The following is a 24,462-nucleotide window of genomic DNA, read 5'->3' on the forward strand; positions in this document are numbered from 1 at the left end:
TCAGCTACATCACCTTCCTTGTCACTCCCCAGGCCCAGCAGCTGGATTCAGGTAGGGATTAGAGCCTCACCTTTCTCAGAGCCTGCCAGGGGTGGCTGGGACCTGGGAGGTGATTTCTGCATGCTGGAGCAAGTGCAAGAATCGCCAGCGGGGCTGGGGAGGAGGAGGCTGGTGTTTGCCGAACCAGGCATCTGGCATTGCTAGGGCAAGAAATGTGTACCTGGGTTCGAGGCAAGCTCTGGCTGGCAGCATGCAGTGGCTGAGCTCAAAAGTATGTCCCTGAGGTTACTTGATCTGTGGCTCCCCAGGTCTCTTGCTTGGGGTATCTGAGGCGGTGTGGTCAGATACTGGGATTCCCAGTGACTTCAATGGGGCCTGAGTTTGGCTTGTGCTGTCTGAAGGGGAAATGGGGACCGAGAAGCTGAACTGAACAGAGGGCAGAGCATGTGACAGCTCACAGCAAGGGCCTGTCATGCCTTTCCTTGGTCAGTTCTCATTGTGGGAAAGGGCTGAATGTCACAGAAGTTGTTCCTGGAAGAGAACCACATCAAGAAACTTGGCTGAGTTGATTTTGATTAGAAGTATTTAGAAAATACTCATTATTAGGGAGGGGTGGTATTTTTTTCCTCCAAAATTTCCAGCAACTGTTTTGTGTTGAAACACTGTAAATTATAAAGCAAACATGACTGTCAAAGTTGGATTTTTTTTTTTTTACTGAACATTGTTTGCTGCAACAACCAAAAGTAGTTTCCCCTTTTCAATAAAAAAAGGGAAATGTTGAGTAAAACTGAAAATGCTCATCTTGGTTGATAAGCCAAGTTTGGACAAAAATGTTTCAGTGAGAAATATCAAACCATCTCTAGTTACAAATATAATAAATACATCAGGCATTTCTACACGTGCTGTGGGAGGCATGCAGGGGGGCGGTGCTTTAATTAATGTGGCTCCTAGAGCCGCACTAATTAAAAGTTCCTGGAGCATCACGTGTACGAGCATCCCTGTGCTGAAAAATGGTGGCGGGGCACTTTGAACTAAAACTGGTCAAATGAGCTATAGTTGAAAGCACCCCGCTGCCATTTGTCAGCATGGGGATGCTGATACATGGGATGCTAGAGGCTGCTGGAGCACGTGAATTTCCGTGCTCCAGCAGACTCAATTAATCAAATCTGCTCCAATGCGCTGGAACTACAACGGGTTGGAGCAGGCTCCCTGCACGTGTATAGGAGCCCGTTGATTCTGTTACAGTCCCCCAATTGAATGAATAACCGCAGCAATTATTTGGTTTGATTACCTACAGGCTAAAGCAGTGCTTCTCAACCTATTCAGGCTCAAGGCACCCCTGGACAGACTTAAGACCCTCAGAAAAAGCCAGTTCTTGGTTTTTATTTTTCTTGACTACACAAAGTGAATAGAGCAGTTTTTCTGTTTCGAAGAACTCAGAAAGACCCCAACTGTGGATTTCTATTTGAAAACCCTGGGTTTATCCTGTGAATCATGTTTGCAAACCTAACAGTGCTAACATTGTGTGGCATCCCACAGCACCCTTGAAAGGATCTCAAGGCACTCCAGGGTGCCATGGCACCTTAGTTGAGGATCACTGGGCTGTCTTATCATATCATATTATCATATAGGTTATTGATAAAAATAGTGAACAATCATAGACCAAGAACCCACCTCTGGAAAACCCAGGAAGAACAGTCATGTGCACTGATATCCTTCCCTGCCCGCCCCCCGCCTTGCAGCTATATTTTAAGATCTGAAAGTGAACCTTGTGTCAGTCTCTATATTATGTGCCCTGTGGATCCTGATGTAAGTTTTTAATCCAAAACCTTGAACTAAGTCAAGTGCCCTGGAGAAATGTGATTGGAATAAGTGTGTTGCCTTATCGACCAGACTTGCAATCCTTTCATAAAAGACAGGAGGCTTATTTGGCAAGACACGATTTCCACAAGTCCATGAGGACTGGTGTCAATTATACCTTCAGCCTGAGATTCTCTACTGAGATACTAAATTGTTTTGCTAAGACAGTCCCAGTCCTTCTTTTGCCTCCAGATTTCTTTGTATCCTGCTTCCTTTGGCAGTGACCTTCTGCGTGAACGGCCCCAATCACCCTGTCACAGCCATGGTGGGCACAGACGCGCTGCTCCCGTCACCTCTCCCCCAGTGTCAGTGCAGCAGAGATGGAGGTGCTCTGGTTCCGGTCCAGGTACTCTGAAGTAGTCCATCTCTACCGGGGCGGAAGAGATCAGCCAGACAAGCAGATTGCACAGTATCGGGGCAGGACGGAGCTGCTGAAGGGCAATATCACAGAGGGGAAGGTCTCCTTGAGGATACGCAACATCACCCCTTCTGAGGAGGGGCAGTTTGTCTGCTTCTTTCAGTCACCTACATTGGATGGAGAAGCTGTGCTGGAGTTGGAGGTGGCCGGTTAGTAACACGGGCAAGTCCTGACCCTTCTCTTCAGGACCGTCAGCCACAAGTGAACCCTGCTCACAAACGTTCCCGTGCGAGAAGGCTGTACCACTTAGTGTGCCCCAGCCCTGCTTTGTGGCCTGTTCCTGAACCGCTGAACCACCCAGGTTCCACTCATTGCATGAGCCCCAGAACGATCCAGGTGTGATCTACCCAACAATGAATACATGCACCCACAGAGCACCCTACTGTAACAAATGCACGAGCAGTGCAGGGCCAGGTCAGGAGTCCCTGGAGCAAAAGGGCTGGGAGAAAACTGGGGTGGGGAGGAGTAAGATGGGACCAGGGGAGAGGAGTGTACGAGGGAGAAAAAAGAAGGGAGACAGAGCTGGGGGGGCCCCAGTACTCACCAGTGCAGACCCATTGCACAGATACTGTGGGAACAAGGGGCCTGATTCAGACCATACACTCCCAGTGCAAAACTGAAGTGGATGGGAGGAGACCCAGCCTTGAGACCTTGTGCGTTAGCATCCTCGGAGGCAGGCAGGGTGGCAGGATGCACAGGGGAACATGGGCACCTTGGCCTCTCTCTGACTCCAGCTCCAGACCCTCATGGCACCTCTCCTTGCCTGCTGCGCTCTGGCTTCCTCAGGTGCCTCACCTCCCACAGGTAGGGAACCAAGGAGCTAGAGCAAGAGAAACAGTGAATGGGAGCGGTGGTCCAGCCTACCCACACCCACCCCTGGAGATCTCAGGCCCATCTCTAGCTCCCCCAGCACTACGAGCGAGGACTTGCCCCAGTGCTGGTGATCACCATGCTGCGGTCTCGCCTCTCCCATAACTACCTGAACTGGTACATAGTGGAGACTGGGCCTCCCAAATGCATTCATGCAGAGCTCATACATGCTTATGCCATCCCCCTCCAGGCATGGGCTCTGCTCCTCACCTCTCCGTCAGTGGCTATCAAGATGGAGGGATCCAGGTGGTTTGTGAATCGACCGGGTGGTACCCAGAGCCCAAGATGCTGTGGAAGGATGTTGGTAGGAAGCAGCTTCCATCAACACAGGACAAAATACACCAGCAGGCTGATGGGCTGTTTGCAGTGCACAGTGCCATCGTGATAACAGAAGCCTCCAACCAAAATGTGTCCTGTTCTGTCCACCACCCTCTCCTTGACCAAGAGAAATCTGCACGGATTAACATTGCAGGTCAGTGCCCAGCAGCTCAGCCAGGGTGCTTGGCCTCAGCAGAACAGAAAGCCTTGCACTTAGGAGGGAGGAATTGCACAAGCACAGGCTGGGGAATGAATGACTAGGCTGCAGTACTGCAGAGAAGGACACGGGGCTATAGTGGACTATAAGCTGGATATGAGCCAACAGTGTGCTCTTGTGCCAAAAAAGCCAGCAACTTACTGGGCTGCATTAGCAGAATGGCACTTGTAAGTCAAAGGAAGTGATCCTCTACTCTCTTCAACACTAGTGAGTCCTTACTTGGAGTACTTTGTCCAGGTTTGGGCACCACATTTCAAGAAAGACAGGGACAAATTAGACCAACAGAGAGCAACAGAAATGATTAGAGATCTGATACACACAATTTACAAGGAGAGGCTGAAAGAAGTGGGATGATTTAGTCTGAAGAGAAGACTAAGGGGAGATTTGCTAACAGTCTTCAGATACTTGAACAGTAGTTAGATAGAAGATAGTGACAGACTATTCTCTGCGGCCACAAGGGACAAGGGAAGGAGCAATGGTCTTAGATTGCAATGCTGGAAATTTAAGTTGGATAGTAGGAAAAACTTTCTCACTAGGAGGGTGGCTTCATATTGGAACAAATTAGTCAGGTTGTGAAACCTCCTTCTTGAAAATGTTTCAGAGCAGGTTAGAAACACCCTTGGGTGGGATGGTTTAGACATGGAAGATTGTGTCTTGAGCCTGGGGCTGGACTAGATGTGATCTCCTGAGGTCCCTCCCAGCTCTGCATTTCTATGGTTATAACAGTCCCAACTGTTGTGTTATCTGCATTGTAGTCAGGACTTGACCATCTTCATGTCCATTTGGCCCCATGGGAAGAGCTACACCTTGCCTTGAAATTCCAACATTATCCCTATCGGATGCTTCCAACAATCCCAGGATATCATCAGTTCCCTTCCTCTGCTCTGCTGGTGGCATCATGATCCTGTGTGTGTTTCTAAATCAGTTCACCTTTCCCTGGCAGGTTCCTTGTTCCTGAGGACCTCTCCATGGGTTGTGGCACTGAGTGTGATCCTGGCTATCGTGTGCATTTTCCTCCTCTTGTCCACTTATTACTCATGGAAGCAACGCAGAGCAAAAGGTAGGGAGTAGAGGAGTGAGAAGGGGATGTGACCTCGGAAAGGCTCCTCTCACTTTCCAGGGACTTTGATCTAGTGCCATAGGCTTGAGTCTTAGTGGGGAGTGTGGTGGGACGGTAGGAGGTACTACTATGCTGAGCCACCCACCTCACTATGCCTGGCCCAAAACCATGCTTTGGGAGTCTCCCCTGGGCACCTACGTCTGGCTGTCCTCCTTCCTGGAGACCTCCCACAAGCCTGGGGTAATGCTGCCACCATCTGGGCACTGGTCTCTGTTAGGGCCCTGTGCAGCCTGGGGTGCACAGACCCAGCCAAACTTGGGGGTGCTTTACCCCCTGGAAGTGTTTCTTGGTGCTCCTTATAGCCTACGGCCACCCAAGATACCCTCAGGTAGGACTGAATTAGTTAATAAACAGCCGAGCCCTGCTAGGAGTTGAACCACGTCTCTGACCCCTGTGGTTGTGGCCCTAGCACAGCAGTCTGACCCCTCTGTGCAGCAAGCTGTTCAAAGCACTGCTTGCCTCTGGCTGACAAGTGGATGGCAACTGCTGCTTCACAATTTGATGCCCTGCTACTCTTCCCTTATCAGCCACTCCCCCACAGCTGCAGCCACTCAACAGGGCTGGCTAGCCCCTTGAAGGGACAAGCTACCCTGTTACACTTCGTCACATCTATGGAGTGCGCCATTTCCAGGGACTGGACTACAAAACCAGCCAAACCACGGTGGTACTGGTGCTGGGTAGCGAGGCCTCCCTGATACCCCATGGCTTCAGTTCCAAGCAGCCCTCAATGCAGCTGCAGTGTCACCATTACCGTCCCTTCCCGTACTGGATCCTGGCCTATTGCTGTGTACAGGGGTAACACAACCTCACTGCAGATTTGGTAGTATTACTGCTCTCTGGAGGAGAGCCATGGGCACACAAGGACCCAAATGAGCCCTTATCCTGACAAGGAGATACACCTGGACAGACTCTCTTTCCTGTTTTCTTTCCCAGGAGGCTGCTATAGCTGATCGGGCTCTGACTTTGTCCTTACCACCACCGGAAGACACTTTCTCCTTTTTTGAACAGTCCATACCCACCAGTGGGCTGTTTGATCCTGACTCTGAGAATTCAGTCAAACACAAACACAAGCCATTGGACTGATACCTGAGGGAAATTAGTGGTTCAGAAGAGGTCAGATTAGAGGACCACGTTATCCCTACTGGCCTTGAAACATAAGCATCAATGATTTTAGCAGTATATCAATTTAGGGAAATCACCCACATGAGACAGCAAGAAATCTTACCTTCTCCAATGTCTTCTTTCTTTAGAGCACCTGCAATCTGAACTTGAGAAAGAGAGAGGTAAGCCTTGGAGACAGCTCCCATCACACACAACCCTTTGAATTTGTCCCCTGAAATCTCACCTCTTCCCCCTTTTATCTCTCTGGGATTTCTGCGCTACAAGGCACAGCATGGGAAGATAAGTGTGTCAGGTAGACAGGGAAAGAGTTGGTCCCTTCTCACTAGTTCAGAAGAGGTTTGCTTCTGCTTCCTGTCTCCACTGAGACCCAGGCCCTGGGCTGGGACACCCCAAGCTGGTTCAGGATGCCTCTGAGCTATTTGCCTTGGGTGCTGTCCAGCAGAAGCAAGTGGGTGGTGACTGTTTTTGTCAGCAGTGGCCCCTGGGTCAGCAAAAAGCAGTATATCCATGCTCAGAGGCGCTCAGTCGTCCTGACATTCCCTAGCATGTTCAGGCACAAACTAGAAGAGCTGCCAGTCTCCCCACACCGGGCTCCCAACCTAGGACCAAGGCGCTATTTATTCAGCCCAAGTTCCCAAATTCTTAGTGCCTGCTCCCTGCCCCAAGCTGCCTGGCACATGGTGGTGGAGGGAGCGGACGCTGCTGTTTCATGCACAGAGCTCTGTGTAATAATAATAAAGGAACTCCAATTGGACTGCAGCAACTTGGATCTTAATTTCAAGTGCACCGTACTGAGTGCTGCTGTTTGCAGCCACGAGGTGCATCGTGTGCTCAGAACTGGTGCCAATTTCCCGAAGCACGTGAAGGCTCCTGGTGTCACCCTCCAAATCATCCGCACTGCAACTCCTGTTCCAAGGAACCTGCAGGTTGTTAGAGCTGCCAGGCAAGAACCCGGGGAAGGCGGGGGAGAAGAGCCCATCAAGGACGAGACACCAACAGGGCATGTGTTCAGCATTTTCTAAAGTAGCTGAGGCATTGGGATGGAGACCAGGCTGGAAGATTGGGGTAGGGAAAGGTCAGTGCAGAGCAGGGGAGATGGCATAATGGTCCCTTCAGGGCACACGCCCTGAGAAGGCAGCTGCTGTAGGGCTGACAGACACCTTCTCTCTCTCTTTGCAGGGAAATCCTTGGCTGATCTCGGTAAGTGCCACGTCTGCCCCACTCCACAGAGCTGCACCCTGCTCCGACAGTAGGAGCTCAGGGGAGTTCTCATCTTTCCATGTGTTTGATTTCAGGCTGGAGTAAAGTCAAAGAAAATGCAGGTAAGTGGAGCTCTTTGGTTTATCAAGGCCCCTCCCCTGCTGACCTGTCCCCCCACTCCTCAGCCCCAGTGAAAAGGAGAGGACCAGGTCCCTGGGCTGGGGCAGCAGTGATCAAACCATGCCCCAGGCAGGGCAGGGCAGGGCAGGGCAGGGCAGGGCAGGGCAGAGCGTGAAATGATCTTGGCCTGGCCCAGGCCAGGCTCTGGCACCAGCGCTCTCATTCTCTCCCTGTCTCAACAGCACACGTGACTTTGGATGTGGACACAGCTCACCCCAGCCTCTGCGTAGCTCAGGGGCGGCGACACGTGCGATGGAGTGGGAACAAGCAGGACCTGCCTGACAATCCCGAGAGATTTGACAGTGAAACTTGTGTGCTGGGCTCAGAGCAGTTCACCTCCGGCCGACACTACTGGGAGGTGGCGGTGGAAGGTGGGAGGACCTGGGCTGTGGGGGTGGCCAAGGAGTCTGTGAGAAGGAAAGGTTGGATCGAGTTTTCCCCCAAGGAAGGGATCTGGGCTGTGGATCAGTGTGGGAGTCATTACCGGGCTCGCACTGCCCCAGAGACTCTCCTGCCTCTGCATGGGACCGTCATGAAAATTGGGGTCTTTCTGGATTATGACGCAGGGATGGTGGTGTTTTATCAACCCAGTGTGGAGCTCCCAATCTACAGTTTCACCTCCACTTTTAGAGAAGCTGTCTTCCCTTTCTTTTGGGTCTACACCCCCATTACACTGCTTCCCTGAGAAATAGAAATGGCATTGTTGCCCTGCAAGCCCTTACATTTGCCAGTGTTGAAGGGGCTAATAGCTCCACAGCTGACTCTGGCGGAGAGCATATGCGATCTACCAGTGACGCACTAAGACACGCAGTGTCTGGGGTGCGGGGGGGGGGGGGGGGGGCAAGTGTGCTGCCCCTTCCTCCCCATGTGTGCCCTGCTACGACGCAGTGTCTGTGCCAGCATGGATCCCATTTTGGATGTGACACTGATACAAACTGGGATCCACAAATTAGATGTGGTGAAAAAAATACTTTCAGAAACCTAGTAAAACAGCAAAGGTGTTTGATTCCATTAAAAAATATATATTTTTTTTATACTTTCCAGTCATTATGTTGCCATGTTCAAAATTCAGTGTTTTCCAAACTGGAAATGTCCATTTGGAAAGAGCCTCTTTTACACTGAGCCTCAGCAATGAGTCAGTCCTGCAGAAAGAGCCTGATGAACCAAAGATGACATGAAACCCAAGAAAAGTTTTTACTGGCACCTTTCTAGCCGGGGACATATTTCAAGAAAATTAAATGTTTCCACCCCAAAATATGTTTGTAGTGGCATGTTTCTTTAAAAATACTGATGTATGTAAAATTGTGATCAGTTCTGCTAAACTCCTCCAATCACTGCACATGTCCTTATGAGGTAATTTGTTTTTATTCCTGTATTTTTATGACTGTAATGTATGAATTTATCAATCCTTAATGTGTGAAATCCGGGTGTGTATTTAATCTAAGTGACTATGAATCCTGGACCTACTGGACAACAACCAGCCACCCCTGGCTTCTGACAAATGTCTGTGCATGGAGCTCGAGTAGCAGGGTCTGCTGGGGGCGGGCTCCCATCCCGAGCAGTGATGGGACTTCCTAGATTGTTAGAAATTATTCCTTGACGCAGTGCAGTGGTTCTCAACCTTCCTGGACTCACGTCACCCCTCCACGACGTCTCAGATATAGTGATACCCTATAACAAACTAAACACACTATGCTAAATATAGTATCACTTACAATTAGGGGTGCACTTTAATGCGCAGTAGCCTATTTAACTGTGCATTAAAGTGACACGTCAAAAACCGTACTAGTAAGCTAATGTACAATAAAAATAAGTTACCACACATTAAGTGTCACTAAAAAAGCAGACAAGGTTCCTTGGGTGAATTTGATATCTTTTATTAGACCAACCCAAATGGTTGGAGAATAGTTATTAAGCAAGCTTTCAGGTTCAAAAACCCTTCATCAGGCTAAGGAAGCTTCAGCAGTTGGTGTGTGCTCTTCCTGGATGGAATGAAAAGCATGCGCTTTTGCTACCGTGCATTAGGGCAGCCTAATGCACATTTATTTAGTACCTCACATCAGAGGTGCTCCACAGCCCCACATCCACTCTCCTGCCTGCCTGTCCCCAGCAAAGCACCAGAGGCATAGCAGCACAGCTCCACACCTGGGGCAGTGCTAGTTCCTGCTGTGCTGATTGTGGCAGTATGGTCAGCTGGTGCTGCAGCAACAGCTGCTTTTGTGCCCCCAACAAAGTCGGCAATTGGGGCTGCTGCCCTGGTCCTCCCCCATTCCTCCTCCTTCCCACCATGCAGTTATGCTACTGAGAGCACACTGATCAGAGTGTGGAGGTTGCCAGAGATGGGGAGGGCATCCTAAACACTTTTGCAGATCCATGCCTGCATGTTTAAACATGCACAGAGCTACGTATGCCATCTAAATCTATTTGATGTATCATCGTCATCAGACTAGATACAAGAGTCCCCAGGGAGCAGCTACAGGTGCTGGTAGCCTGTGGGATGCCAGGGTAGGCACAAGACCTGGGCAAGGGGGAAGTGGCGTGGCAGCCAAGCTGAGAATCACTGGCCTAATGGAGAACAACCAGCCACCCTGGCTGGTGACAAGTGTCTGTGCAGTGGATCCCAAGCAGCAGGATCTGCTGGAGGCTTGCTTCCACCCTGAACAGGGACCAGTCCAGGGAGCAGTTCTGGATCAGTTCTGGATCAGTCCAGGTCTATGGTCATGATTCCCTTCTTTTGAGTAGAAGGCCTTCGGCCTCTTGGGTGTGGCTGGGTGGGGCGATGGGAGCACTGGCGAGTGAAGGACCTTCCACCTTTGTCTCTAGCTGGTTTTCTTGGACTTGTGGAGGGTGAACTAGAATTGCATTGATGCACCTAACAAGTGGAACCGGATGTGGTCTGGAGCACCTATATCTGCTCCTTGAGGGGCATTTATTCACACAGCTTCTTCGTGCACTTCCCAGGTTGTTTCTTCCCTGAAGAAGATGCTGCCAACATCCGCTGTCGCAGCTTCCTGGGTGTGTACTGTCCTGTTCTCCAGTGCTGCTCTTTTCCCCACTCACCCTATTTTCTTGCTTTGAGCAATAGCTGTTCTTCAAGCTCTTCTTCCTTTGTGTCCGTGCTGCTTCTCCCATTTCACTCATTTTTCTTCCCCACCTTGCTGCACTTCAGCATTACCCAGAGCAGTCAGAGCCCTGGTCCAGTCCTCCAAAGGATGAGAATCACGGCATCATCGGCAGTGCACACGGCTGTGAAGGACAGTGCTGTAGCTATCAGGGTTGCAGGATTAACTGTCCCCCAAATGACCAGCTCCTGCCACAGTGTTAATGCTTATTTACTTGTTACCTGTTCACTCCCACTGGCTGGTGACTCCCAACCCATGTGATTTTCCATATAAAAGTGGAACCTTATGATTTTCTATATAAAAATAGAAACTCTCTCTTGTTTCTTGTGCCAATCTCAGGGCCAAGCACACATGTGAGGGAAGGGAGGGTTTCCCACCCAAACCAATGGTCTTTCACCAAAAACTGGAAATGTCCTTTTCCCCTAAAAACAAAAGTCTTCACATGGCAAGTGATCAAAGGGAACAGAAAGCTCCTTTCTCGAGGAATTGTTTGCCCAGTGCACTCACCCTTTACCAACCAGCTCTTGCCCTTTGTCTTCCTCTTCACCTCGAGGCCCATCTCCTCATTACCCAGGTCAAAAGGAGATGCAGAGGCATCTCCAGATCAGCAGCACACTGAAGGAGGACAGTGCCCTCCCAGAGGGTCAGGACACACTTCCCCCATGCGCCTCTGCTTCCCTTCTCACCCACTGGCTTGCACTCCGCTTCCTAGCTCCTTATTGCTCCCTCTTGTTGGCTGTCCAGCCTGGCAGTTAGAGCACTTTGCTGCAAAAGGGCAATGCAGTTTTAAACCTTCACATGAAGGGGTGGAGGGGAGCAAGTCTATAAGCGGAGTCTCCTATTCAGTGAAGGAGTACCTTGCCCTCTGTGGACCAGGTGCAATAGCGTGTACCTGGGTGACCGCTGGGCTGGGAGCAGCTCTGCACTTGATCTGTCTGCTGGAGGGGCAAGGCAATGCCCTGCTGTGCGATGGGACCTGCCTTTCTGTTCAGTTCATGTGAGTTCTTGACCTTTCCTGGGGCTCTCAGGTAGCCCTGCTCTCCCTGTCCCGGAGCCCTCTCCCACAGTGTCCCCTCCCTGGCTCCCCACTGTCATCCTAGCAAGGAAGATGACAATTGCCCCATCTGGAGCTCTCTAGATCCATATTTCTGTCTGTGGGTGGAGCAGAAGTAAAGGAGTTTCATTAGGTTTTTGTCTTTGCTGGACGTGTTCAAATCACCGGGACCGGAGGGACTCCACCCACAGGTAATGAAGGAATTAGCGGGGGTCATAGCCGAACCACTAGCAAGGATATATGAGCGCTCATGGTGCTCGGGTCAGGTCCCGGAGGATTGGAAGGGGGCCAGTGCCATCCCAATCTTTAAAAAGGGAAGGAAGGAGGATCTGGGGAACTATAGACCAGTCAGCCTTACCTCTATCCCAGGGAAAATCCTAGAAAAAATGATCAAGGAGCACATCTGTGGGAGCCCGCTGCTAATGTGATGCGGAGGGGTAACCAACACGGGTTTATAGCAGGCAGGTCCTGCCTGACTAACCGAGTTTCTTTTTACAACAAGGCCACCAAATGTTGAGATGCAGGAATCGAGGTGGATGTTATCTATCTGGACTTCAAGAAGGCCTTTGACACGGTATCCCATACCATCCATAGAAATAAATTGAAGAGATTTGCCATGGATGATTATACGGTAGACTGGGTAGCAAACTGGCTCAGGGGTCGCACTCAGAGGGTGGTGGTGGACGGGTCGGTGTCAGCCTGGAAAGATGGGCAGTGGAGACCCTCAGGACTCAGTCCTGGGGCTGGGGCTAGTGCTGTTCAACATCTTCATCAGTGATCTGGACAAGGGGGTGGGAAGCACCCTGTCCAAATTTGCGGATGACACAAAAATATGGGGTGAAGCTAACACCCTGGAGAGGAGGAACCAGAGCCAGGCTGACCTCGACAGGCTGGGGAAGTGGGCAGAGAGCAACAGGATGCAATTCAATAAGGACAAGCGCAAGGTGCTGCATCTAGGGAGAAAAAACTGCCATCATACCTACAGGCTGGGGGGTGACCTTCTCAGCACCACTGAGGCAGAAAGGGATTTTGGTGTCACTGTTGACTCCAGGATGAACAAGGGTCGTCAATGTGATGACGTAGTCGGCAGAGCCAATCGCACCTTGTCGTGCATCTGTAGGTGCTTCACAAGCAGGTCCAGAGAGGTGATCCTCCCCCTCTATGCGGCACTGGTCAGACCGCAGCTGGAGTACCGTGTCCAGTTCTAGATGCCGCAGTTCAAGCGGGATGCGGACAACCTGGAGAGAGTCCAAAAAAGAGCCACTCCTCTGATTGGAGGCCTGCAGGGAGGCCCTACGAGGAAAGGCTAAGGGACCTCAACTTTTTCAGCCTCTCCAAGAGAAGGCTGAGAGGGGACCTTGTGGTGGCGTACAAATTCATAAGGGGAGAGCAACCCGAAGTGGGCGATGACCTGTTTCCCAGGGCACCCCCTGGGACAACAAGGAGCAATGGCCATGAGCTACTGGAGAGTAGGTTTAGACTGGACATTAGAAAAAAGTTCTTCACGGTCAGGGTTGCCAGGATCTGGAATGGGCTCCCAAGGGAGGTGGTGCTCGCCCCATCCTTGGGGGGCTTCAAGAGGACACTGGACAGGCACCTGGCTGGGATCATGTGACCCCAGGTTGATGACCCTTTTCTTGCCTGCCAGGGGCAGGGGGTCGGACTAGATGGCCCACTGAGGTCATCTATGAATCTATGAAGGAGAGGGGTCTTCACCTTGGTCAGCGGAAGGACATGCCACCTAGTCAGACACCACTGCTGAGGTTGAACAACTGCTGCTTCTCCGGTGAGTCTTTGCCAAGAGAGACCTTCATTATAGCCCCTCTGTACTTTACCCAAATAGGGCCTTCTCCCGTGGCTGGAGCCAGCCCCCGGGGCAGCCCTGTGCTCTGACAACACCAACCCCAGTGCCGACTCCATCAGGGAAAGTGCTGGGGACAGACGGGGATTCTCTGCACGCGTGGCCCTTCTGCACCCATCTCTGTTTCCCGCGGGTCTAAGAGTGCAGAGCTGCTCAGGGAAGGGCTGCCCATGGGGACACCATCAGGGAAGACTCCTCCAAAGTGACTTCTTGGAGTCTGCTCTTTTTTAGCATTTGCATCAGGGACTGTTACTGGGTGAGTCAAAAACAGCTTGGCAACTTCAGTCCTGGAGGGATGGGCCATTGCAGGTCCCACGCTGGTCTCCATCACAGTCTGTGACTGCTGTCCCCGTGCAATGGGGCAATCTGGGAACACACCGTATCACCTCCCACCCAACCCACTGCAGCTGCTGCTCTTGCTCTGCCTGGACTGCGCACCAGGACCTGCTCCCTACTCCACCTGGGGCTGAAGGGAGGTGGGCAGGCAGATCCGAGTGCGTGCAGCAGCAAAGGATGGAGATGAGCAGCTGGTTGACATCAGAGCCTGGAGGCAGGAACTGGGGTTAAAAAAGGGAGAGCTGCAGTGCCAGAGCATGGACGGCGGAGTCCCCAGGACAGAGGGCATCTAAGTTACTACCTGCAGGCACTGCCCATCCAGGGCATGGGTGCCAAAGGGCTGGGGTTCGTGTCTGATGGTCCGTCTCCGGCCTCTGGTTTACAAAGCCCGTGACCCAGGTTCAGCAAGACACATTGTTGTCTGGCTGAAACACTGCACTGAGCTGCTGGAGAAGACTGAATTCAATATTGTATTTAAGACATCCCGCCTCCCCTTCCATACTAAAGAAATTCTTAACTGTGATAAACGTGAAGAGTCCCTTGTTGGTTCAGGTAGGTGCAGCCTGTCTACCAGTCACTCAGAGCAGTTCCCGGGTCTCTCCTATGCACTGCCACATGCTGAAATGACACACTGCTTTTAATACAAGGTACATCTTGCTTCACTCTTTATTTACTCAAAAAAGCAGGACTTTTAACTTCTTGCTGTCCTGAGCACTCCACGACTCACTCCGGTGAGCATCTGGCAGGTGAGTGTCGTTGTCCTGCTTCCTGTGTAGTTTAAATACACCATATCCAAAACAATAAGAAGCTATCACATCTTGAACTGGCTGTGGCCATGGTGGTGGAGGGGACACTAGTGTGGAGCACGGGCAGGTCGTCTGGCCGTGTCTCAGGCACGTATACATCTCCATTCCCCACCTTGCTGCATGACTGTGTGAAGTAGAGGACTGGGGTCCCTCTGTACTGGGCGGGTGAGTCGCATCTGGCACTTTCTGCATCATTCTCCACCTTCACCGCGTCCAGCCCGTCCTCCTGATAGTAGACGCTGGCCTCGTTCTCGGTGATCCAGTCCCGCAGGTAGGCCAGGCTGCAGTTGCAGTGCCAGGGGTTCTTGTCCAGGAAGACATAGTGCAAGATCCGATCCTCAGGAAAGAAACCAGTGGGCATGGTGCGGAGATAGTTTCCCGACAGCCTTAGGCCCTCCAATGCCTCCAGTTCGGACAGCAGCCCCAGAGGCAGCTCCTCCAGGGAGTTGTTGGACAGGTCCAGGTTTCGCAGCTCAGCCAGCCCTGCAAAGGCCTCCTTGGGCAGCCTCCTGAGCTGGTTTCCCCGCAGATCCAGCTCCTGCAATTCCCCCAGGGATCGGAAGGCCCCCGGAGCAAGGTCCTGGATGCTGTTGTGAGCCAGGCCCAGGTGGAGAAGGCCAGGCAGGCCCTGCAGCGGGGGCAAGGCTCCCAGAGCATTGTGAGACAGGATGAGCTCCTGAAGCCGGGGCAGGGCTGGCGCAGCGTGGAACGCCTTCAAGCCATTGTGTGACAAGTCCAGGTCGACCAGCATAGGGAGGTACTGGAAGGAGCTGGTGGACACGGACACCAGGTGGTTGCAACCAAGCAGCAGGATGCCGGTGTCTTTGGGCAGCTGGGAGGGCACCCTGCTGAGCCCCAGCCTGGTGCAGTTGGCCTGATTACGGTCTTTGATCTGGTTCATCTCCATCTGACACAACTCCCCTGGACCCACTGCACCAGCCATGGAGAGCAGAGCCAGGCAGGAGAGAGCAGGGAGAGGCATGAGCTGGGGAGGAAAGGAAGAGCAGACTCAGGGTAGGAGCCCACACGCAGATACGTTCGGTGCAGACCGGGCATAGGCTGCAGCACAGAGCAACCTGGGCTCCCTGTTATGACAGCATAGAGCAAGGACAGACTCACTTCAATTGACTCACCCTCCCTTTCCTGCTTAACTGCAGCTCAAACCCTCACTGTTGCTGAGAACTAGTCTCTGGGGATGGATCTACAATTTTGAAAAGAACTAAAGCGTCTCCAAGGCTGTGAAATAGGAAGAGAGAGACCTGCAGCAGGTAGCAGACTGCAAAATTGCCCTAAGACAGGTTAGTTTGATTAGTGACTATTAGAAAGGAGAGAGCATTGTTAACACCTCTGGGGTGAAGAACAATGAGCCATTAAGCCCGTTCCTGAATAGTAATGTAACAGCTGTGGCCCTGCGGAGCATAATCCAAGCAGGGTACTTCTACGCTGGGCAAAACTATCAGTTTGCCCATTTAATTCATGCACCCCAGTTTTGAGGGGCTGATTTTGAAGAAACAGGTGCATATTGTATGATTAAAAAGACGATAACTACACCATGACTGTGCCAGAGAACCACCTCCACTGGCCCAGACACTGGTGCCTCCACGTCAAAACCTCCTGTCCCCGACTTCCCTGTGCTGTCTTGGAGCCAATGCTAAGGAGTCTTTGACTCTGCAGCACCTCATCCCCATTTCCTGCGCTGCTCTCAGCACTTTCAACCAAACCATTTGTACCTCTGTCTTCCCACATGCCTTGTCCTCTCCTTTCCCTTTGTGCTGGGAGCAGCCAGTCCAGCCAGAAGGAGCTGGTCTTTGCTGCATATCCAGCCTAGATTCCCCTGCGGCTCAGCAGCTCCCCCAGTGCTTCCTGCATCTGGGGACAGGGTGAAAGCCTCTAGCATCCAGTGTAGGACCCCTGTACAACTACCTCCCCCTCCCCAGAAAGGGCTGCATCTCAGCTCCAGGCATGAGGGACCTGTGCAGACAGTTGCTCCACCCCAGAAGCTGTGACATGAATATTAGAAGGTAAAGAAGGAAGAGGACAAGACAGTCATACAACCCAGATCTCTTGAAAAGCTGAGCCCCTTCAATCATAAGTTAGTAAAGTCAAATGCATGGTCATACGTCTATGAAGAAAGATCACAGCACTATGCTTGCCCAGCTCTTTCCTAATCCAATCCTTGTAACTATATTTTCTGAGGATTAAGAGCTCTGGAGAAATTAGCCTACATGCCTGTTGCCTAAAAGAAAATCTCCTAAGTCACTGCCTGATCACAGCAGATTGGCAGTTCAATGAACAAGAAGCAAGGGCCGTCATTGCTACCACAGCACTCCCAGCCCTACTGCCGTTCAACAGACAGCCAGGCAGGCATCAGTTTATCATCTACCAGGCCTTATACCGGGGTCGAGAATCAACGCCAGAGCTGACTATGCATTTGGCATTTGGAAAAATGCTCTCCTTGTCAAAGTTCAACAACACGAAGCAGCCACCTGAGAGCACTGCAGTACCCAAATGGCCAGAGCACATCAGGTGCAAAGCTTAAAAATGCTGGGAAGTGGAAGGAGATAACTAAAGAAGCCCCATCCTGAGGGATGCAACAGGGAGTTCATGATTACAGCATTTGTGGGTGTCTCCCAGGAGGACTGCTGGCACTTTCTGCTTGCAGTCGTATGATCAGCACTGGAAACCTGGGGCTTGTGTTTGCCCATCTGCTCAGACAGTGGTTTTGACCTTAATGCAGAGGGTGTGAAAATGGCATGGGAGGTCATTGTGAGCTGCAATGGCCCATGAGTCCCTAACTTAGCAATGGGCCCGGCAGAACAGGGCCTGGTACCTCAGTTACAAGTGCAGGCTCTGCAAATCCAGGCCAACCCTGGGGGAGACCTGGTGCCTGCACAGAGGCATTTGGAAGTGTGTAATCAAACAGAGAGGATCTCTTCTAAGCACTGAGGGTCCACAATGATCCCTGACTGTCATGGAGATGAATGGGGCCAGGTGAGCTCAGCCCACTCCTAGCCAGGTAACAGTCCAGAACAAGAGCAGGAGGGTGCGAGGGGGTGCAGGCTGTGCCGCTGGCTTTGCAGGATGCTGCTGCACCCTGGTGCTCCCCAGAGCTGATGTGGAGGGGTGGGGGTGTCGCCTGCCTGGACAGCCAGTATCTCCCCTGCCCAGGGTGGAGTGGCTCCTTTGGCTCTTTCTGAATAGGCCGAGCCCCCTAGGAGTGGGTGGCAGTGCAGGTCCAGCCCCCAACCTCCCACCAGCCTCCCCTTTGGGCTCGCATGCTCCAGCCTTCTGGGCTGGCGTGCAGGCCGGGGGAAGCAGGGAGCTAACAGTCACGTGCAGCTCTGTCTGTAGTGACCAGCACCCGGAGTTTCCCAGCCGGGAGCAGGAAAGGGGGCTCCCTCCCACTGCCCCCACGCAGCATGCCTCAGCCCTGCACATGCACAAAAGGTACTAAATCGTTCTGTGTTGTCTCCCCAGCGCCCCGTACCTGCTTCCTGCGAGGGGCCGACATGGCGACCAGGAGCCAGCTTGAATTCTGCTTGAATCCAGCAGCAGGATCGATCTCTGGCACAGATTTCCCTGGCACATCTTCAGCTCTGGGCTGATTCAGGGGATATTGCTCAAATGGGGGAATGGAGTCACTTCTGTTGGAAGTGCTGGGATTTTTGTAGTGGGACTGGCTGCCCAGGCCAGCTGGACTGTCAATGCAGGAGAAGGGCCCCCACGGTCACGTACTTGGATTTGCTGCGTGCGGCCCCTAGCCTACAGGCTCTCTCCTTCCTGCGCTCAGGATGTGAGAACTGTCTCTGGGCCCTCCAGGGATGAGCAGTGGGTTGTTGCCTAGTTTTAACTTGCTCCAGATGGGCACAGCAGGTGGAATTCAGTCCTGTTTGAGGCCCAAATTGTCAGCCTTTGTGCACAGGTTTAGTTAAATAAGTCTCTAATGATATGTAGAGCAGCCCTGCTTCATATAACCAGAGCTAAGACATGACATTTTGCCCCAGGGCCACAACGTTGGCCCTTCCCCAGGCTGATTTTGTTCCTGCTATCAGCACAGATGATACATGGGGGGATACATGCCCCCCCCCCCCGCCCCCCCGCGCAAGATCTCTGCGCTGATGGTGGGTGCAGGGCTGCAGCCTGGCTGGAGTCAGTGCCAGCAGCAGTGGGGCGGTGGTGCAGAGCTGTGCCCCCCGCCACACCGTCAACACTTACACAATATCAATTGCTATCACAGGAAAAAAATCAATGTGCTCTAAAGGGCCTTGTACCCTGTTCCCCAGCCCTCGGGCCTGGCTAACGTTTCCGTGCACAGAGTATAGCTTCAGCCCAGTGACCTTTGGCGCTTGACACCTGGACATTGCCCTTCAGCAGAAAGAAGCTCGTTTGTGTGACAGCTGGTCATGAGGCACTGGGGGAAGAGCCGATGGAGGCGGTCTTCCTGAGCTCTGCAGGGGATGTGGCCAAATGTAGTCTTGTAGAGAGGCTTCAAGAAGAAATCACTTGATCCATCTGCCAGGAGCACAGCGGGCACAGATCCTGCCTGGGCTGGGTCTGCCAGTTCTCGGAGCGAGTCAAGCAGGCCTTCTCCTGCCCCCGGTGCAGAGAAGTAAGAGAAATGGGAAGTGCTCTATCTTGGGAGAAATAATCCACAACACGCTTACAGGCTCAGCAGTGCTATGCTTGCCAGCACCACAACTGAACGAGACCTGGGTGTCGTGATGGACAATAAAATGAACATGAGCCACCAATACGATGCCGTAGCCGGCAGAGCTAATCGGACGCTGGCATGCATCTACCGAGGCATTGCGAGCAAGGCTAAGGATGTCATCCTCCCGCTCTACTCAGCCTTGGTGAGACCGCAACTGGAGTACTGCATCCAAGTCTGGGTGCCGCGCTTCAGGAAGGATGCGGAGAAGCTCAGGAGAGTCCAAAGGAGGGCCACGTGCATGGCTCGAGGCCTGGAGAGCAGGTCATACAAGGAGAGGCTGAAAGACTTGGGACTGTTAGGCCTGGAGAAGAGAAGACTTAGAGGGGACTAGGTGGCAGCCTATAAGTGTATCGTCAGGGCCTGGGGGAGCATCTGTTCACCAAGACCCCCCCCAGGGGAGGACAAGAAATAATGGGCACATGTGTGACCCACCCTGCCCAGCATCTGGAGCCATCAGAAAGTGAATCCTGTTTCATGAGACCGTTTCTGTCCCAACAGCTTGGAACAAGCCCTGTGCAGAGGACTTCCGGGGCCCTTTAGCTCAAGCCTAGCCCTTTTTACTCCTCATCGGTCATTTTTTTTTGGCTACTACAGGTTTTCCTCTGCCAGTTGTATGAGGCAATCCTGCAGGCCCCTGCTGGCCCAGAACTGGTCGAGGAGGCCCTCTGCTGTCTTCTCAGCACCTGTCCAAGAGGTGAGGGGTGGTTGTGACTGCGCTCTGTGCCAGGGGGCTGGCTGCTTGTTCGACTTTCTTGAGGTCTTCTCCATTCTCTGCGTGTGGGATCTCACTGCAGGTCAAGTCCTTTCCTGCTAGGAGCAGTTGGACCTGGGAGCAAAAGCCTGGTCTGCTGATGGTTCAGTTAAGGAGTAAGAGGAGGGCAGCAGGGGGCTGAGCATGAGATAGGGCCACCTTGAAGAAGAGAGTAAGAGGGGTGGAAGGGGAGGGTGACTCCAAAGGCCAGACAGACTCTGCGCTTGGGAGAGGTAGTTGACTAAATACTTCAAGAGGGGCAGAAGAGAGGCCTTAAGGGAGCTTAGTCCACGGGCAGGTTGGAAACAGGCAGACTGTTGGGGCCCTCGGTCCCCTCCCCAGCTCTATCCGGGAAACGTCTAAAGGAGTGCAATGATTTAACAAAGGGCAGGGGTGTCAAAGATACGACTTGAAGGCTGGATCCAGCCCAGGGAGCCCCATCGTCCTGCCCTGCTGCCGCCCAGGAGCATGGATTGGAGCTGTGCACGGCTGTGGACCGCACTGCACTGGCCCTGCACACTGTATGGAGAGTATGGGAACGATGTGGCGTGCACTTCAAGCCATACATGGGGCTAGGTTGGGGCACCTGCTCCGGTTGTGTTCAGAGCTGGTGTGTGGCACATGCTGCCAGGGGCGCTGCCTGCATCGCCGCGCTGCACGAGCTCCGAGTGCAGGGCAGTCTGCGATCCAGTCTGACTGAGGACCACCCTGCAGCACCCCTGTTGACACCCCTGGTTTAGGGTATTGCTTCACTTTCCCATTTGAAAGGAAGCTGCTATACCTGGACCTGCCTGAAGCCTTTCCCCCAGCGCCTGAGCCCTCATACGCAGGGCTCTGGCTGTACAGTGGAGCTGCTGGTGGAAAATCATCGGACCCAGATGGCTGACACATTAGCATGCATGTATCAACTCACTGTCATTAAAACAACTTAGTAAACAAAACTCTAATCCTAAAACCTCACAGATTGTATCACTGCAAATTTTATTGCAGGCCTCCTCTACTGAAAGCATTATAATTCAGGGTAGCCTACTTGTTCGAGGTATATGGAATAAGACAATGCAATTTTTTTCTTTTATTTCAGAATGCAGATAAGTCAGATATTAATAATCCATAACTCGAAGGCAATGAAACACAGGCCTATACCTCTCTGAATAGCAGCAGGGCCTGTTTTTCCTTGGAGCCCTATGTCTGGTTTATTCATTTTGCCTACACCAGAGGACTCTGACTGAAGCTCAGGGAGGGTCGGCGGCTCTGCCCCCTCTCATTTGGGGGTTGAGCTTCCAGAGTCAGATGTTGTTTCAGGAATCTGATCTATCAGCTGCGGCCGCCCCCGTGAAAGCTCCTGGTACCCAGCCCAAGAGGGGACTTTCTCCAGCAGCTGGAACCATCCCCCTAAGGCAGCCCCGGGCTCTGCTGACGCCACAGGTGATGGACGGAGACTTTGGGGAAGGACTGGGGATGGGCAGGACAGGGTCTCTCTGCACACATTGCCCTGAGAGCCTTTAATCTGGCAGCCCCTGGAGATCTGCCCCAGGTGGAGGATGTGCCTGTGGCCTCTTGCAGGCTAAGATCAAATGGGGGCATCCAATTCCCAAGACCTCTGGGCTTGGGCCTGCACCTAGGGTGCCTGCCAATGAATTGGGGAGTATCTGAAGCCCCAGAGTGAGAGCCTGGGATGGAGGATGCTCGCCGGTTGTAGCGTGTTTAGAGCGATTGAGGTCTGCCTGCTCAATCAATACGGTTTTGGGAATGATTGAGTTCTGCTCAATTCATTGGTGATGTGTAGGGGGTGCACACAGGTGCATGTGCACCCCCCCGAGAGTGGCAGTGCACCCCCTGAGAAAAGGCATTGCTGACACTACCAGTGGCACCTGTGAGTGGTTGCCACTGGCTACACCCCCCCTCGCAAATGATACAGACAGCAGCATCTGTGGGCAGTCCACGATTGCTGGTGGCCACGGCTGCCAGCAGCATCTGTGGGCGGTCACTGACTGCTAGTCGGTGCTTGCCACCCCCCCACCTCCCCCCGCAACAGTGCTGCAGCTGCCTGCGGGAGCTCGCCGTGCCCCCCCCCCCCCCCCCAACCGCAGCCTCTTGGGGCATGTGGTATTCATGGCTCAATTGATGTGATTTGGAACAGATTTAGCTGATCTGATCTGGAACACGAAATATATTAAAAAAAGAAAAAGTGCCCATGGGAATGACTGGAGCAGCGTCATCCTCAAGGAGTTGCTGCCTGCTCTGTGCTGAGGATCTGCTTAAGGGACTAGCCAGGGGCATTCAGTAGGGGAGGCAGAGTGTCCGGGGGACCACGAACATGCTTTTGTGCCCCTGGCCATGGATTGCTTGGAAGATGGAGGGAAAGGGGAATGAGTCTGAATGGACGAAAGAAAGGACGTTGTGTTATTGGGGAATGATATCACCTACCTATGAGATCTGGCTGTGGAGCGGCTGAGAGGTAAAACCTATCTATGTTTGCAGTGACTCTATTTTATAAAATGCTTCATTATTTATCCTCATACAGATGAGGTCATACTATATCAAAGTGTATTCTGCAAGTTTTCTGTAAAAATAAAAAAACGTGCAAGTGGGAATACCTCTCTGTCAAGCAGGGCTTTCACTTCCATTCACACATGGGAGCTCCTCTGGCTCCAGGAGCTGGAAAATACCCAGGATCAGGACCACCACCTATAGCCAAAGAAACAGGGAAGGAACAGAAAGGGAGAGTGAGGCTGCTGGAGGCGGCAGAAGGTTTCCAGCCCCCAGCCCTGCCCAGCTCTATTCCCTGCAGCGTCTGCGACCACACTGATATTACTGGGGATGTCCCAGCTGTCTGCGGAGGGTTTGGGATTGAGAGTATGCTCGGGGGTAGAAAGGTAAGAAAGATTTATTGACTTAACAAAAACACGACTACGCGTAGTAACAAGACAAACAATGACAGACAAAAGCAATTCACGTCGGCAACTTATCGGCAGTCCCCTCTGATGCCTGATACACAGCAAGCTTCTCTTTCCACAAAGTTCAGTGAAGTCAGGAGTCCCTGAACAACACTGTCCGAGGGGTACCGGGAAGGACCCTGGGATGCAGTTCTTGGGCTCCTCGAGGTCCGCGGGCCCACTGATCAGGCAACAGCTAACTGATCCTTTTCACAGAGATGTATCTTCCTTCTGAATGGTTTCCAGATATTCCAGCTCATTTATAGCTTCTGAATGATACTGATAACGTACAACCACTCAGATTCCTTTTACTTCAACTGTCCTTAGACTGACCAACAGCAGTACAAGCCTTGCATTCCTTTGATAAGGTAATTTTAACTACGCCACAGGGCTTTACTACTTCAAGGCTTTGCTAAGTTTACTAGGCCTTACTTTATACAAGGCCTCACTATATCTTAGACTTTAATTAGGCTTTTAGCAACAACAGATAGCTTAATATCTAAACAAATACAGAAACACACTTGGTCTAATCTTCACAGGGCCTTCAGCAAGCACCTTTATCACACAGACACACTTTTCAGCTGTCACAGGGGACACAGTGAAGAGCAGCAGAGGGAGGAAAAGCCAGTCTCCTCCTCAGCCACAGTCCCACTCTTCAGTGAGATGTGCTATCCTCGGGACACAGATTACTAGATCTTCCTTGTTAACAGTGACTCAGCCCCTCTGGGCGTGGAAGGGTTTAACGCTGTTTTGGTGGGCATGGTCCTGTAGGCAGGGGTCATGTTTGTACTGAGATATAGAGACCAGGCACTTTCTGGTGCGTCCAAGCCCAGTCTGTCTTCAGGGAGAAAGCCTTGGGGGAGTCGGCGTGTGACGAGAGCTGAAGGTTTCTCGGAGACCTCTCCAGTCTCCCTTCTCACCGTGACAGGCTGCAGAATGACGGCTGCTTTCCCTCCTAGGTGAGGCCATCCTCCTGGGAGACACGGAAGAGAAATGGCTGGGATGGAGGTGGCCCAGGTTGGGCATTGCCAAGGAGCTGCTGGTGCATTTATACAGCAGGGATATAGGGGGTGAGGAAGGGAGGGAGATATGATGCGACAAACCTGCTAGGGCAGATTCAGCCTGGGGGACTGTCTTCAGGATAGGCCCATTCAGTGTCTGGCCTCCTGGCTGGTCCGAGTGGGGTGGGAGTGGGGGATTTGCTCCTCTGCCCCATCCAGAGCTTCCATTTTCTTGGCTTTCCTCCCTCGTGAGCAGGCGGCTGGGGCTGCAGCTGCTGAGAGTGGGGCTGTTGTTGGTACTGGGGCTGGTGACATTTGAGGAGGTGTCTGTGTATGTATCACAGAGGGGCAGAGAGCTCTCTACAGGGATGTCAAGCAGGAGAATTAGGAGACTGTGACCTCGCTGGGTATGAGATGTCTCTTCCCTTGGGTACTGGAAGTTGTGGGGTCTTTGACGTGCATCTCTCAGGGTCTAACCTGATCACTTGTCTTTCAGGGTCATGGGACCCACAGATCTCATGACAGACAAACATCTTTATTCTCATCTTGGGAATGAGGAGTCAAAAATATAACTGCGAT

The 24,462-nt window shown here is 52.3% G+C and overlaps 2 protein-coding genes across 3 annotated transcripts; one reads left to right on the forward strand and one right to left on the reverse strand.

The window, feature by feature from the left end:
• The first annotated feature begins 1,864 nt into the window (after positions 1-1,864).
• On the forward strand, positions 1,865-8,718 carry LOC132244142 (butyrophilin subfamily 1 member A1-like). Its single transcript, XM_059715181.1, has 7 exons — positions 1,865-2,427; positions 3,339-3,620; positions 4,627-4,743; positions 6,054-6,086; positions 7,105-7,125; positions 7,221-7,247; positions 7,488-8,718. The coding sequence occupies exons 1-7, from the start codon at positions 2,181-2,183 to the stop codon at positions 7,988-7,990; spliced, it is 1,230 nt and encodes a 409-aa protein (XP_059571164.1). The 5' UTR covers positions 1,865-2,180; the 3' UTR covers positions 7,991-8,718.
• A 5,608-nt stretch (positions 8,719-14,326) lies between these two features.
• Positions 14,327-24,462, reverse strand: LOC106737941 (platelet glycoprotein Ib alpha chain). Of its 2 annotated transcripts, none has more exons than XM_059715183.1 (2): positions 22,544-24,462; positions 14,327-15,469 (listed from the first exon to the last, which is right to left on the reverse strand). In XM_059715183.1, exons 1-2 carry the CDS (start codon positions 22,571-22,573, stop codon positions 14,456-14,458), a joined length of 1,044 nt encoding a protein of 347 aa, XP_059571166.1. In that variant the 5' UTR covers positions 22,574-24,462; the 3' UTR covers positions 14,327-14,455. The 2 variants fall into 2 exon arrangements, with proteins under 2 accessions (XP_059571166.1, XP_059571167.1); XM_059715184.1 differs by lacking the exon at positions 22,544-24,462 and adding an exon at positions 17,972-18,558.

This window comes from Alligator mississippiensis, chromosome 11, assembly GCF_030867095.1.
Source record: "Alligator mississippiensis isolate rAllMis1 chromosome 11, rAllMis1, whole genome shotgun sequence".
In the NCBI taxonomy this organism is placed as follows: Eukaryota; Metazoa; Chordata; order Crocodylia; family Alligatoridae; genus Alligator; species Alligator mississippiensis.